The 15,129-nt window shown below is 41.7% G+C and overlaps 1 protein-coding gene across 1 annotated transcript in view; it reads left to right on the top strand.

Moving 5' to 3' along the window:
• Window positions 1-14,812, top strand: part of hs2st1a (heparan sulfate 2-O-sulfotransferase 1a) — a 34,215-nt gene extending 19,403 nt beyond the window's left edge. The window contains exons 2-7 of the mRNA XM_085438929.1: window positions 3,833-4,083; window positions 4,180-4,265; window positions 4,522-4,660; window positions 5,439-5,536; window positions 7,536-7,693; window positions 11,554-14,812. Of these exons, the coding sequence (XP_085295055.1) occupies window positions 3,833-4,083; window positions 4,180-4,265; window positions 4,522-4,660; window positions 5,439-5,536; window positions 7,536-7,693; window positions 11,554-11,777 (956 nt within the window). The 3' untranslated portion in view covers window positions 11,778-14,812. The remainder of the gene's footprint in view (window positions 1-3,832; window positions 4,084-4,179; window positions 4,266-4,521; window positions 4,661-5,438; window positions 5,537-7,535; window positions 7,694-11,553) is intronic.
• The last annotated feature ends 317 nt before the right edge of the window (window positions 14,813-15,129 follow it).

Here is a 15,129-nt window from a genome sequence, read left to right as displayed (position 1 = left end):
GTTTTAAATATATGCAGCTGCAGTCGAAGCACTTACTCCCTGCTCTGGATAATCCAAAGATCCCCGCTGTCAACAGTTCTCACTGGGAGTATTTTATTTAATGGAAAGTAGTCCCAGTAAAACACTCCTGACAGTGAGGCCTGTGGATTATTTAGAGTAACTGGAGCACTGGAAAAAGTTGCTGTTGAATATTTCAGATGTTTCTTTTTCTTTCTTTAAGCTGTAAGCACTGGAAACACGTTTTCATTCATAATATATTTGGCATGTGAGAAGTGAGGTAGATATGTGGATTAAAGCTGCTTTTAAGTTCAGATGATGAACGTTTTCTGAATAATCAGTAAGAATAGCACAAATCAAACACAAATTTACAGGTTAATTAATTTTGATTCATGAATTGCCAGTTTTATGGAACTTTATATTGTAAAGCAAAGACCCTACAATATCAGAGAGAAAACCCCAACAGTCATGTGACCCCATCTATCAAAACAGGTTATTTTATTGTTTTAGCTATTTTCCAAACAGTACTGAAAATACAGAAATATAATGAGCACGAGCTAAAGTGCAAGCTCTCAGGTTTAATGAAAATATTAGATTAACCATTGAGGAATTACATGTGTCTATATTTGTCATAAAACTTGAGAGTGATTATGCTTTTTTTCATTTTGTTTGTTTGTTTTTGTCCATATAGGCCTCGGTCACACAGGTCTAAAAAAAACCCTTGCAGGTTAAAAGTAATTACAAGGTGATTCTCTCAGTGACACGAACCAGAAACGGAGAACATTCACCTTCAAAATAAAAGTTATGCTTTGCACAGCAACCGACACATTTCAAAAGGTTCAAAATGTCCACGTTTTAAGTTTGCAGAGTTTGACTGCCATCGTGTAATTAGTTTGCAAGTGTTTGGAGACAAGTCGGCATCTTCCATAAAAAAATCCTGGCGACCTCAGCAACCTGTTAGTGATCCAAATAGTCGCAGCACCGAATACTTCTTTGTGACAGCTTTTACACCACCAACTGCCAGCAACCTCCAGCAACCACTTGCCAGCTGGAGGCAGAATGCACATTTTTCCCTAGAAGCAGGTGGTTGCCAATGGGTCATCAATTTCACGGTGACTACCTCTTTCATCCACTTGCAACCAGTCAGGGATTATTTCTTTTTCCCTTGTGGTCAGTGGTTGCCAGCCCTTAAATAACAAAAAGTATGTCATTGTCCAAAATTATATAGACCTCATTGTGGGAAGTATAGGAAAAATAACTAAGATGTAATATAGCGCTGTGCGATATGAACAAAATCTCATATCCCGATATAAGAATTCTATCGTCCTGATAACGATATAAATCACAAAAATGTAACATTTTCTGTGAATTCTGTGAATCTCGGGCAGCTCGACTTGCGGGAAGTGTTTCCAGTTGCGCGTCATGTAGCTGGAGTCGAGTGTTTTAACAGCTGCATGAAACTAGACATTTTTAGACATAAGTTGTAATGCCAGCCGTTTTCTTTGTGAGTATTTATTACACGGCGTGCTGCGGGGGAAAGCCTGTTCTAACGTTTGAGCCTAAGGTTTATTTTTTAGCACCTGACGGCTCTTTTTTTACTTCTCATCCGTAAACTCTGTCCATCTGCTCTTTCACGTGATTCGGTTTATTTTGAAAAGTCTCAACAGGATCTTGAGCTTTATTGTGAAAGGTTTATGTGGAACATAAACAAGCGGACACGAGATGGTTTTACCATCGTTGCTGCTAACCACAACGCATAAAAATAGGCGGTGTCCGTCTGTAGTGTGGTTATATTAAATATAAGAGAAAAAGAGAACTTTAAGAAATTAATATAGCCACTACAGTGACCATCAAAACGATGAAAAAAATATTACAGTAAACAGTTTATTTTGCGACACCACGAAACAAACAATAGCGTAAAATGAAACGATAGACGTTTTTATATCGTCATCCGATATATATCGTTATATCGAACAGCCCTAATGTAAGATAATATTTGGAATAACCATTATATTAAGGTTCCCATCATTCATATGAGTCAACTCTCTGTCAAAACCTTTGAGAATAAAGAGTGTGTCCTTAAGACACCTGGCACTGCACACCCGTAAAACTCTTCTTTTGTCTTTGCCATTCTCTCTCTGCAGTCGCAGTACTCCATTTTAAAAATAATCCAAAAACGACACTTGATCCCACGTTGGGAAAGTTTCAACATAGCAACTGTTATTTCTGTTGTTGTTGGCCAAGGCGCTCTTTGGACGGACATGCGAATGAGTATCTCCATTACAGCTGTTCTGCACGCTGACAGCCTTCAGCCATTACAGCCACCTGGCACGTCTCCACGCCATCAGTCCAGTTGTGAGCATGCGGAAACGACGAGGCACCGTCAGAAACCAGATCTCGCTTTCATGAGTGGAACATTAACAGCTGCTCGGGAAGGTGTAAGAGCAGGGGCTGAGAGTATGTTCGCATTCACACAGATGAAGGGGAGGCTGCTGGAATCGCAGATGACATCTTAATTGGCCTTTTGGTGCCAGATGCCAGCCTGGAAAGACGTCCAGGCCAGGTCCAAGCTGTAACTGTGTCTCAGTTGCCAGGCATGGCATTAGGAAAGGTTTTTAGGAGCCTAGTGGCTCCGCTGGGAGCTCCCACGGGTATTAGGTTCTCCAGTGTTGTGCTGCCTCCCCTCCTCGTACAAACACCCTTCTTCTCTCTCCATGCTTCCTGCAGAGCACTCTGAGGCTTTGTCAACACCCGTCAATCTGAGGCGAATTCAGATAAAGAAAAGCCCAAGGACGACAAAGGCCAGGCCTTCTTTGTGTTCAATCTATTCACACCGAGCTACTGGGGTCTGGCTTTTCTGCAGCTTCGTGCAGTGTTTAGGTGGAAACAGCCCCCCCACGCCTCACAAAAAACCCTCCACCCTTCTCATTTAAGCTACATTGATGTCCTGCAAATATCCAGTTAGCCACAAAATAACTGCCAACCTCTAACCCTGAACCACCTCTTACTGTTCCCTTTCCCACTCCCCTTTATGTGACACCTTTCTCAGAAGAATCATTTGCCATTACCCTGAGCCTGTTCTCCATGCTAGTCCAAATGAAGGTACATTTATTTGATCTAAAATATGAGCAAACACACAGTCCACTCTGCAGTTAAATGAGGAGAGTGAAAGTAAAGGTAGAGGACTGATATTAAAGATGAATCTGATTAGCGAACAAGAGAAGCAGTACCACAGTGTGAAATGGGCTGCTCACAAAATGATTACCTAATATTCCTGTTTGACATTACTCTTGATCCTCGGCGTGAAGCAGGGAAAGATCTTGAAGATCTCCCGACAGATGGTGAAATGAAAATCCATTTTTAATGAAGTTACAGTTTAGTCTCTCACACAGCGCTGACGCTTCTGACAAGGAAACACGATATTTTAAGGTGTAAGTGGATCAGATTTGAATCAAAGACTATATTTGTAGCATGCATATCAAGTACAGTGAGTGTTGGATCATAGTTGTAAGAAAAAAACACAAAGCTTTGAGGATTTGGGATGCTCTGAAATCAAACTGGAGCATGTGGTCTTCTTATTTTTCTCTTAAATCGATCAGTAGTTTAACAAATGAGCTGGACCTTTTTCACGGAAAAGTTCCTGCTGTTATTCTGCTTCACAGGGAGGTCAAAGGTCAAGTTCAGCTTGAGAACAGCTTCACCTGGAGCTTGAGTAATCAGTAACTCACCGAAGGACTTTTTTAATCTTTCCTTTCAGGCAACTCTCATTTAAAAAAAAAAATCTAACTTCTGCATCTTGAACTCGCCTTTTTCTAATTTCCGTTCGTCTCCCCAGAACGAGCCATCGCCAGACACGAGGTACGAGAGATCGAGCAGAGGCACACGCAAGACAGCCTGCGGGAGCGGGACTCAGCCGCAGCGCTGTCCGACAGCGAGGATGACGTGGTCATCATCTACAACCGGGTGCCCAAGACAGCCAGCACTTCCTTCACCAACATCGCCTACGACCTGTGCGGGAAGAACCACTACCACGTCCTGCACATCAACACCACCAAGAACAACCCGGTCATGTCCCTCCAGGACCAGGTCAGGGGACCTGCGTTTCCTCCATCTTCCTACACCTGATCATCTTTGTCTGCTACGGAGGTCATTATTGTGATATGTTGATTTTGGTTTGTTCAGGTGCGGTTTGTAAAGAATGTGACTGAATGGAGGGAAATGAAGCCGGCTTTCTACCACGGACACGTCTCCTTCCTGGATTTCACCAAGTAAAGAAGCCTTCATTTCACATAGTGTTGTTTTTTTTTTTCTCCACAGCCCTGTAACCAGTTAATCCACCCTGCTGTGGCTTTGATCAGCTGACTCCACCTTGTGGTCACTTAAAGCTGTTCACTCTCAGAGTGAAAAGCAAATTGTAGCCATTTGAATGTTTAAGAAAACAAAATTGCATAAAAACAAAAATTCTGTTTCATGCATTTTGATTTCATTCCTGGTGAGCTTTCTGAAACGAGTAATTCTTCTCAGGTTCGGGGTGAAGAAGAAGCCCATCTACATAAATGTGATTAGGGACCCAATTGAAAGGCTGGTGTCCTATTATTACTTTTTACGTTTCGGGGACGACTACAGGCCCGGCTTGAGACGCAGAAAACAAGGAGACAAGAAGGTAAAACAGCTTTATTCTTTTATTTAAAGAATGGATTCATTTTCATTTAAATAACAGGGATCTGTGGATGAAATCTCACTTAATATTTGGCTTGAGTGATCAAACCGAGCGTTTATCTTCCAGAGCTCAGCATTTCGAGGCCTCTGTGCTGCCGACAGTCATCAAGGCATTGAGTGGTTTTGGGGTGTCCGTGGTTGAATCCCGTGGTTATAAATGGAAAAACATCAGGAATGCTAGCAAAAACAATCTAATTACATCTGGCACAAATGTTCATTTGGACTCAAGGATGAGCTCATTAAAAGTTAGTAGTCAAGATCAGTGTCACCTCACCAAAGTCGAGAATTCGCAGTTTAATTATCGCTAAATTTCACACAAATGCCTCTAACAGGAAAATCCGATGAAGTGGTGACATAAAATGTCACCAGACTGGGTTGTTACCAGCTACTTAACTAGCATACCACTGTGAGGTGGTAATTCCAGTTAAAACAAAATTCCCTCTCTTTCATTTCTCCCAAATGTGTGTTTTGTTTTTTCTTTTGAACTAGAAGAAAAAATTACTGGAGAATTGAAGTTCTGACTAAACTGTGGAAAATAACCACTTAAAGTACCTTTTAAAGGCTCCGTGTAGCTTCAGGATTATATTTGTGCATAAAGCTACTTCGGAATGTTGTCGTCTTTCTTTTGTTTCTCAGTGCATTAAGGGATATGAAGGTCTAATATGAAGGAACACTTATCTTTTCGTCTGCTTTCTTGGTGTTTTTCATGTTCTGTGTTTCAGACGTTCGATGAATGTGTATCAGCTGGTGGCTCGGACTGCGCTCCCGAGAAGCTCTGGCTCCAGATTCCCTTTTTCTGTGGTCACTACTCCGAATGCTGGTGAGAATTCAAACACCTGCTGCTCCTGCTGTGTCGCATTCGGACCACACTGAGTCTGAGATTATCAAACGTGTCTCCTTTTTTTATACATTTGCATGTTGACAGAAGAGATCTGGTTATATTGCAACCAAAAACAGGAATGAACAGGCTTAATGATACAGCTTATGTACCTAATAAAATAGTGTAGCTATAAATCAATACACTGTTTTGTTTTCTTCGAGGTGTGCATTGTGTGTTTTAAAAAAAAAATTTTTTTAAAATGAGCAAAGCAGACAAGATGAGAACAAAAGAAGAAGTAGCAGACCTGAAAAAACTACAGCAGAGAGTAAAGTATCCCAAAGTCATGTCAGGCTTTTATGTAGCATTATTGCTGTTGGCAATCAGTGGATGGATCAACTAATGTTGCAGGTCCTGTGTCAGGCCTGTGCTGGGTGTTTAACTGTTTCTTAAACACATGACTTTTCAGATACTGTTCATCAGTCACAGGGAGGTTGTTTTTTTTAAACTTGCCATTTCTTTTATCCTCCAATGTCCAGTTTTTGGGGGGGTTAAGGACACGCTGCACACCATGCTGAGTTTTTGGCTAATAGTTCTTTTGGGAATCACCTTGTTGGTGCAAAAGTACTGTTTTATGCCAGTTTAACTGTGTTATCTTCAGCATTTTCTACGGATTCAACTGCAGAAATTGGTTGACAGGGCAGATTTAATGTTTTCATAAAAGAGTGGTTAAAGACAGACTATTAAAACATCTATCCATCTTGTTTCGCTTTTCTGGGTCGCGGGGCAGCAGTCTTAGCAGAAAAGCCCAGACCTCCCTCTCCGTGGCCACCTCCTCTAGCTTGTCCGGTGGAACACCAAGGCATTCCCAGGGCAGCTGACAGACATAATCCCTCCAGCGTGTCCTGGGTCTGCTCCTTGGCCTCCGAAAGAAAACCGGTTCCTCCTAAAACAGTCAGGTACAAGAACTTGACTGAAAGTGAGCGAAAAAGCAGCCGATGTCTGAAGAAAAACTTCTGAAAGCCCAGAGTACCATTGCTCAAGAGCACTTTAAAAAAAAACTGCATTATAATTCTGCCTCCTTGGGAGCAAAATAAGAATAAATCAGGATTGGCTCGATGCATTTACACAGTATCAAATGTTAAATATGCTCGGTTGGGTTCAGATTTAACACCACTGTTAGGGTAGGAATAAATGCAGCGGTGAGATATTTTTCTCTGGGTTTGTTGTCAACAACACAAACAAGCAAAGTCACTGACCTTGTCTTTTCCTCGGTGCATGCAGATGAAATTGTTAAAAAAGACGTGATGTATCAGTCTTCTTCAGTAGAGGACCACATTCAGTCATTCTCTGCTTTGCTACACTCTCTCCTCAAGGTCTCCAGTAGCCCTCTCACTGCCTTGAGCCGTTCTCTCTACATTGTGTTTTCTTCCTTTTTTATCAGTCTCTCGCTGACCCTACTCTTCCCTCTCACCCTGACTAATCCATCTACCCTCTTGCTGACTGAAGGTCTGAGTGTCTGGGATTTAGAGAGCAGTATATTAAAGTAATGGAAAGGCCCTTGGAAACATTAAATAAATAGTGAAGACAAAAAGGTGAGGTCAGTGCAGCCAGTCATAGATTGATGTGTTTAAGAAGGCCTTGCCAACAATTTACTTTATAGGTTTAAACAATCCTTATTTTATTTTCACTACCAAGCTTTTTTTTTTTTTTTTCCTTTTGCTCCGCTCTCCTGTTGTCTCAACCCTCTCCGGACTCACGGCTCACCTAATCGTTCATCCTGTCTGTCTCTCAGCTCCTCTCTGCTGCTCTTCTCTCCATCACCTCCTCTTCCTCCGTGTCAGGCCTTACATCATTCTTCCCCTCCATTTCTGCTCAGTTTTTCCAAGCTGTGTGGGATATTTTTTTCCCATCCAGCAGAGCAGCGACTCCCTGAGAATAAAGAGAAAATATCCACATCGAAAAGAAAAACATGACTTTTTTTTCTTTTTTTTGTGTGTAGGAACGTGGGCAGTCAGTGGGCTCTGGAGCAGGCAAAGTACAACCTGGTGAATGAGTACATGTTGGTCGGCGTAACAGAAGAGCTGGAAGATTTTGTCATGATGCTGGAGGCCGCGCTGCCACGCTTCTTCAAAGGAGCCACTGAGCTGTACAAAACAGGTGCTGCTCCTGCCACACAGTTTAAATAAAAAAAAAAAAATAATAATAATTATATATATATATATATATATATATATATATATATATATATATATATATATATATATATATATATATATATATATATATATATATATATATATATATATATTAGGGGTGCAACGATATTCGTATCGATATTGAACCGTTAGATACAGTGCTTTCGGTTCGGTACGCAAATGTATCGAACAATACAACATTTGTAATTTATTTTATCAATTTTCCTTCTGACGATGCTGTCTGTGTTGAGCGCTCAGTGAATCTGTGTTCGACTACTCCGCCTAGGCTGCACTGTCCAGCGCAGATCCACTGAGCGCTCAACACAGACAGCATAGTCAGAAGGAAGAGCTCAGGGCAAGCTAGCGAGACAGAAGTTAAGCTCTCCTTGCAACAGGCAAATTGAACTTCATTCAGATCTGGCGTTTGGAATTATTTTGGTTTTCATGTGACGTATGACCCTGAAGGTAAGCGAGTCATGGACTAAAGTAAAACAGTATGTTGGATGTGCCATGCAATGCTCAATTACATTGGTGTGAACTAGTGTGTTAGCGCAGTTAGCTTGTTAACGTGTTGGCCGTCTAGCCCCATGCACAGAGCGATCGGCGGTAGCTCGTTAAGGAGATTTGCCGTGTTGTGGCGTTAAGGTCATTTCAACGAGATTAACCTCAATGCACTAGTGGGAACACAACGAATATGACTGCACATTTACGCCGACATCATCCTAGTGCAAAGACAAGTGAAAGCAGACAAAAAAAAGCAAGCATGCTACTAACTTTAGCCGAGTCATTTAGACAGCTGTTAGCACATGATTCTCCTTATGCTGCTGAGAATATAGCCCAGAAGAAGCGGATAGTATAGCTTTTATTTTGGAAAGAGCCATTTCTCTGTAATAAACTCTCTTTTCCAAAGATGAGTGATTCCTCAATCAGATATAGGGCTTGCAATATCGCTAGCCCGACGTCCCGGAGCTAGCGATTTTTTCAGTCGGGCTACCAAAATCTATCTCTTCCCTGCCCGTCGGGCTATTGTAGGAAAAATATATGTCAATGCTTTTGCATTCTTTCAGAAATGTAGCTGGGTAATTATGTCATTGGCATCGGTGAGCCACTGTCAATATGTGACATATTGAAGTCGCGTTTGAATTTGCGCTTGTTTTTTTGCTTTCACTTTGCAATCATGCGAACTGTGTATAGAGAGCGACAGCACTGATCTGTGAGTGATGATAATTTGTGCACCAATTCCTCTGACATCGTCTTATTAATCGTTAGCTTACTATGCAAACATGACAAGTGAAATCTCCCGCAGCAAGCTTAAACATGTGAGAGGTTGATCGCGCAGAGAATCGCTGAGCTTATGTGAGTGCGTGTGTAAAAGCATTTCAGTTCTGCTGAGCCAAATAAGACAGGTCAGGGTGAAGAAGTGACAGCCAAAGAAAAGCTTACCACAAAACGGAGAAGTTATGACAAATGAGACTGTAAGGCAAAAAGAAAGTGCAGCTTTATGGTTTCATGGACAAAAGAATTTCTGTGGCTGCAATATGACGAGCTAAATAACCAGGGCTGCACATAAGTGGTCCGCAGGTGCGCATTCGCTGTCAAAATAAAAAACACGCACAAGGGTTAGGGTTAAATTTAAAAACTGTACTTTTGAGTTAAAATATATATTTATAATTTTAATAAATGACAAATTAAAAATGCATGAACATTTTTTTGTATCGAAAAAATATCGAACCGTGACACCAAAGTATCGAACCGAACCGAACCGTGAATTTTGTGTATCGTTGCACCCCTAATATATATATATATATATATATATATATATAATTAATTTGCTGCTTCAATCCTCTCACTGCAATTTCAGGGCTAAATATTGTGTGTTTATGTGCTGCGGTTGTTCATTAGCGCTTTGAATCGCTCTCCTGTGATCGGCTGTGATCAAAATGCAGTCGTGCTGCTTCACTGATGTAGTTACAGATTAGTTATAATGAGTGCAGCCAGAATGAATAATGGGCAGCACAATAGGGTCCGGTGTGACAATCACGCCGATGCACAATGATTCAATATACCCGAGCGCATTAAACAATTAATCTGAAGACTAAGTCTCACATTCAAATGTCACGTCGTCTTGATCTGTCTCATTTCTTTGTGCACGGGTACAGCTAATGTTTACTAAATTACTCAGCTAGCACCTGGTTGCCAGGTTTCTGGCATTAGTAAGTTATCTGTGACTTTCAATCTGGTCAAACCGGAGGACTGTAGATAACGCATGACCGTTTGTGGTGCTTCTTTCTGTTTGTTTGTTTGTTTTTTATTTCTCTGACTACTGCACAGTGATGATGCACAGTCGCTGTGCCTAGTCAAGTGTCAGGCAATTAACAGTTAATTAAAGAACTACTTATTTTACAGTGCGTGGTTTTTGTTTTGGGTTTGTTTGGTTTTTTTAATACAGAGCAAATAAACTTGACACTATTTAGTAGCCTGTTTCCAGAGTTAAACGGACAGTTAACTGCAAAGTCATATTTATCTATTATTCATCTTTATTGTAGGGCTATTTATTCCTTTTAGATACACTATATTGCCAGAAGTATTCATTCACCCATCCAAATCTTCTAATTCAGGTGTTCCAATCACTTTCATGGCCACAGCTGTATAAAAGATACTGTGATGTATAATGTGCAGAGGTGGACAACTTTCTGTAGAGTCAATGCTACAGATCTTCAAACTTCATGTGGGCTTCAGATTAGCTCAAGAACTGTATGTAGAGAGCTTTGTGGAATGGGTTTATCATATTAAAGCCAATGGATTAAATTGGGATCTCACGCAAGTGCTTGTGACGGCAGACGAGCATATAGTTTTGGCAATATAGTGTCTTTTTGGTGCAGGTTGCCTTGTTTTGGAGATACTGGCTATAAAATCTGCTGAGTCTGATCCATCTTGATTATGCTTTGCTTAAATATAGGAATATAACCAAAATATAAGCAGTTAATTCAAGTCCCCCTTCTGCAAAGACTGACAGTTGACACAACAATTGTTTTCAAACGTTTGCCGATCGGTCTGAAAGTGACTGCAGTCTTGTTTGGAGACGGGTTGGAGATGAGTTGCCTCCCAACCGGTGACCTATTTGATGTTTTGCAAAAGAAAGTGGTCACCATGCCTACCTGCAATTGCTTGTCGAAGCAATTTTTGTTGCCTACAAGGAGGTGGCCCCCAATTCCCCCCCCACCCACACTTATGTATTTTATTTTTACATTTCTGAAGAAAAGGCTTAAATAACTGTGCGTCACACACCAGCACAATCTAAATGAATAAAAGTCCTATTTTTAGGTGAACTGGCCCTTTAAGACAGCCTCCCCCACACACAGAGACACACATGTTTAGTGTTAGCTGTTTATTGGACATACAGATAGCAGTGTTATGTAGGATTTTGTTGTTGTCGGTTGTGTAGTTTATATTAGAAAAAGCTCACACTAAGTATGCTTTAATGTTGCTGTTGTCACGGCAGCCATTTTGACACGAAGCAGCAGGAAGTCACTTTAATGAAGGCCACGCACCTAAACAGAAAAGAAGCTGCTGCTGTTTCATGTGAAAATGGCAACTGTTCAAAGATCTCGGAAAAAAGAAAAGGTGTCGTTCTGATTGAAGCTGCTTGTTGTTAATGCCAGTGGATTAACAGAAGAACTGCAACAATCGCTTCTGCAAAACTAACAAAAGTAACACTTAAATGCATTACCAGTAAATATAACAGGCCGCTTGTGTACTAAGTACTGAATGATTGAGTTCATGTCCTTTAATCCCATGTTGTTCCTCCCACTCGCATCACAGGTAAGAAGTCCCACCTAAGGAAGACCAGCGAGAAGAAGCCACCCACAAAGGAGTCGATTGCCAAGCTGCAGCAGTCCACCATCTGGAAGATGGAGAACGACTTCTATGAATTTGCCCTGGAGCAGTTCCAGTTCGTCAGGGCGCATGCTGTCCGGGAAAAGGACGGGGAACTCTACCTGCTGGCCCAAAATTTCTTCTATGAAAAAATCTACCCCAAAAACTAGAGAAGAGAGCGGAGTGCTTTGGAGGAGGACGGAACACTTCGTCCATGCTCAGTCATGCGCTCTTGAGACAAACAGAAGTGGGAGTGAGGTGAGACTTGAGGACTACCGCTGACCGTGTGCCTCGTTTGAGAGCATGATGCGGAGCTGGAGAAGCAATCCGGCTGTGACGCAGCGACCGGACTGGCAGCAGTTGCTACTCGCGGCTGTGCCGGCCAGCTGGACGAGGAGCTCGCGTTTCAATCGGCAGGTTGCTATCGCTACCGGCAGCTGCTCCACTCCCTTTCACTTCAACGCCGAAGGTCGTCCATGCCGAGGGCCTCTCCCGGCTCGCGTCTTAAAGGCGACCGGCCGACAGCTGATCATCCCTCCACTCCTGATTGGATTCACTGTTCTTCTATCCAGAAGATTCTCATTGGCTCTGTACTGTTTGGTTGTGTTTGGTTGTATTTTATCTCTTTATTACGTTTTTGGTTTGTACGTAAAGACGTTTGACGGTGAAACGACATGCCTCACGCCTCATCACCACTACTAACTTAAAGAGACGGTACTGTAAGAAACGTTGCTGTGTTGCTGGACTTGAATGGAGCCCTTTGAGGTTTTTATGAGTAAAAGTCCTGTGAACGCGGACTGTTTCCCGGGGCACGCGTGTATGTTTTATACTATACTAAGTGTGTGACTCTTGTAAATGTGCAGCTTTTCCTTTGGAGGGTAACAGAGGAAACGTTTACACCTTATTTTATTGAAGTGAGGTGAACTTGCTGCTTCTGTAAATATTTACAACTTTTTAAATCCATTGCATTTCCTGGCAGATAGGTTACAGAAGTCTGGACGTGTTGTTGGTTTTATTTTTGTCACGTAGAAGCATTTAAACATGGGAGGCTGCTAAAATCCGTTTGGGGAAATGTGCTTTTCCTTGTTTTCAATGCGACTTTTGTACCAGTAAATTTAAGACTTTTAGCAACTAAAGCATGAAGAGTGGACATGAGGAAGTTCCCCTGCTGTATTGGGTGTCCCCTAACTCCACTATGAGCCAAACGTTTCCATTTTTTTTTCTTTTTTTTACAAGTGGCGAAATTATGCATTAATTCAGGAGCTTCAGAAGAGCATTCCCAGTCAAAGCCAGACTGTTTCTCATTGATTTTTATGCCAAGCTAACCTAACCAGCTGCAGCATTACAGTATGTTTAAAAGGCTGATAAGAGATCAGTCTTCATTCATTTACTTGATAAATTGGCTTTATTTGGGCTCTGATGGGGTTTATTTTTTTAATCGTGTAAGGGAAACGATGAAAATTACAAGTATTTTAAAAAGTATACTTTGTTATGATGGGAAAGAGCCCCAGCTTCTTCCTGGATGTGCTGTCACTGTCTGTATTTGTATATCCAGGTGAATGGATGCTCCCTTGCCATCTGAGGACATACTGTAGTTAACCACTCTGTCTTGTGTGCCTTCTCTAGAGTTCGCCTTGTTTTGCAGGTTTTTCTGATTGAACATAAAGACAACACGGCTGCCATGTCTGTTTTCATCTTTTGATTGACAAACAATATAAAGAAGACTTTAAAAAAACTACCTGAGGTTCATGACTGGTTTTTAGTTGTGTTTTTTTTCTTTTCCAAATGTTTTTGCATCATCATCATCACTGTGTACAGCAAAGCAAGGATTTTGCGAGGTGATACACATAAACGGAAAAGTCGAGCTGGCTTACTTCAGGTGTCCTGCAGGGGGCGATAAAGAGCCTCCAGGTTCACTCCTGCCTCTGAGTGTGTGTTTATCATTTTCACATGACTCTTCCAAACAGTGTTTGATGATTGCAGTGACATGTGGTTGTGTGCCAACCTCTTTATATTCCCAGCACGTGTTCAGCACCTCCTCTTCTCGTAGTTCCTGCAGCTGAGCTTCATAAACGGAGGGCACTGAAACAGGAGCCACCACAGGCCAGGGAAAGTTTATGTGAGCCAGTGCTGCCACTCAGCGTTATTCACCCATGCTCTCAGATAATCCCTGGACAGGCATCAGCTACTGGACTCATCCCCGGTAATCTCAAATCATTCTCCAGTTACAGCTTCCTGGTCTTGGCCCTCTGACCTAGATTAACATGGACAATGCCCCCCCTCATACTCTGAAGCCTCAGTTACACGCTGCCTTTTAATATTAGACCAGGGACTGCCTTTTTTTACGACAGTCTGCTACTGAAAGCTCCATGTACACAACCTAAAATAAACCTTTAATACACACCCATACATGCACAACATTTAACATATAGTCATGTAGCGTTGTGGTTTTCAGTGTCAGATGTGAGGTTCCCTGTTGATTGGATGACATATAACAAATGTATAAAACCACTACAGATACCAGATTTTCTACTGATTCTTTTTTCTTTATTTTATTGTTTACCGGTAATTAAGTGAGCCGGGGGATTCTTTCAGTTTAGCAAAGCTGGTCAAGAATTTAAAATGAGCCAAGCTGTCACATCCTGGGGTTTTCATTCAGTCACTAGGGTAATTTTTCCATGCGCTAACTCTGTTGTCATGTCAGTCACTACCACTCCCACATGCCTGTCCTTTCTTGTCAGTAGTGTCACCTGATCTGCCTCTCCTCTCCACTCACCTGCTCCTATTCAGCCAACCGATACCGCGGTAGGTGTTCATCCAGCTCCCCACCACTGATCAGTCAGACTGTCTTTGAGCTCGGTGCCTTAGCTTTCCAATATTCTGTGTCAGTGCCTGCTTTTTAATATTATTACCTGTAGTTTTAGAATTTGCTACATCTCGTGCTTTGTTTGTCAGTAGAGTTAATTAGCTTTTTATTTATTTAGTTGTTTTTTTTAAACCAGGAGCCATTTTACTGGATGTTCATTTCCCCACTGTAAAACCCGTGCTATGTAACGTCATTCAATATGTTTTGCTTAGTGTTGCATCACTGGAGGTTTGACTAAGAATAATGCATGAGCAGAGTTTCAGACGCAGGCTGTGGATATCGACCTGAGAAACATGGAAAAGGAAAATAAACAAGCTAGCCTGAATCATTCCCTTTATGTCTGTGAAGTGTATTTTTATGCTTTGCCGCTATTGGTAATAATTCCATCCATTCATTTTCTTGCACCTATCCAGCTCAGGGTTGTGGGGGTGGTTGCAGCTGTCACAGGGTGAAAGATGGGGTACATCCTCCACAGGTTGGCAGTCTATTGCCGAGCTAACACAATGAGACAACCATTCACACCAGTCACTTTGAAAATCACCAATTAGCCTTTCCTGTGCAATGGAGAACATTTAAACTCTGGTAGAGTAGCTGGTGGATTTTAACCCACTACCTTTAGGAACAAGTGCTAAACACCACACCACCATAAACTCATA

This window comes from Copadichromis virginalis, linkage group LG18 (genome assembly GCF_057382275.1).
Source record: "Copadichromis virginalis isolate Kocher_CV1m ecotype Utaka linkage group LG18, C_Virginalis_male_GT1.1, whole genome shotgun sequence".
NCBI classification, from domain to species: domain Eukaryota; kingdom Metazoa; phylum Chordata; class Actinopteri; order Cichliformes; family Cichlidae; genus Copadichromis; species Copadichromis virginalis.
This window is presented reverse-complemented; position numbering and strand designations above follow the sequence as displayed.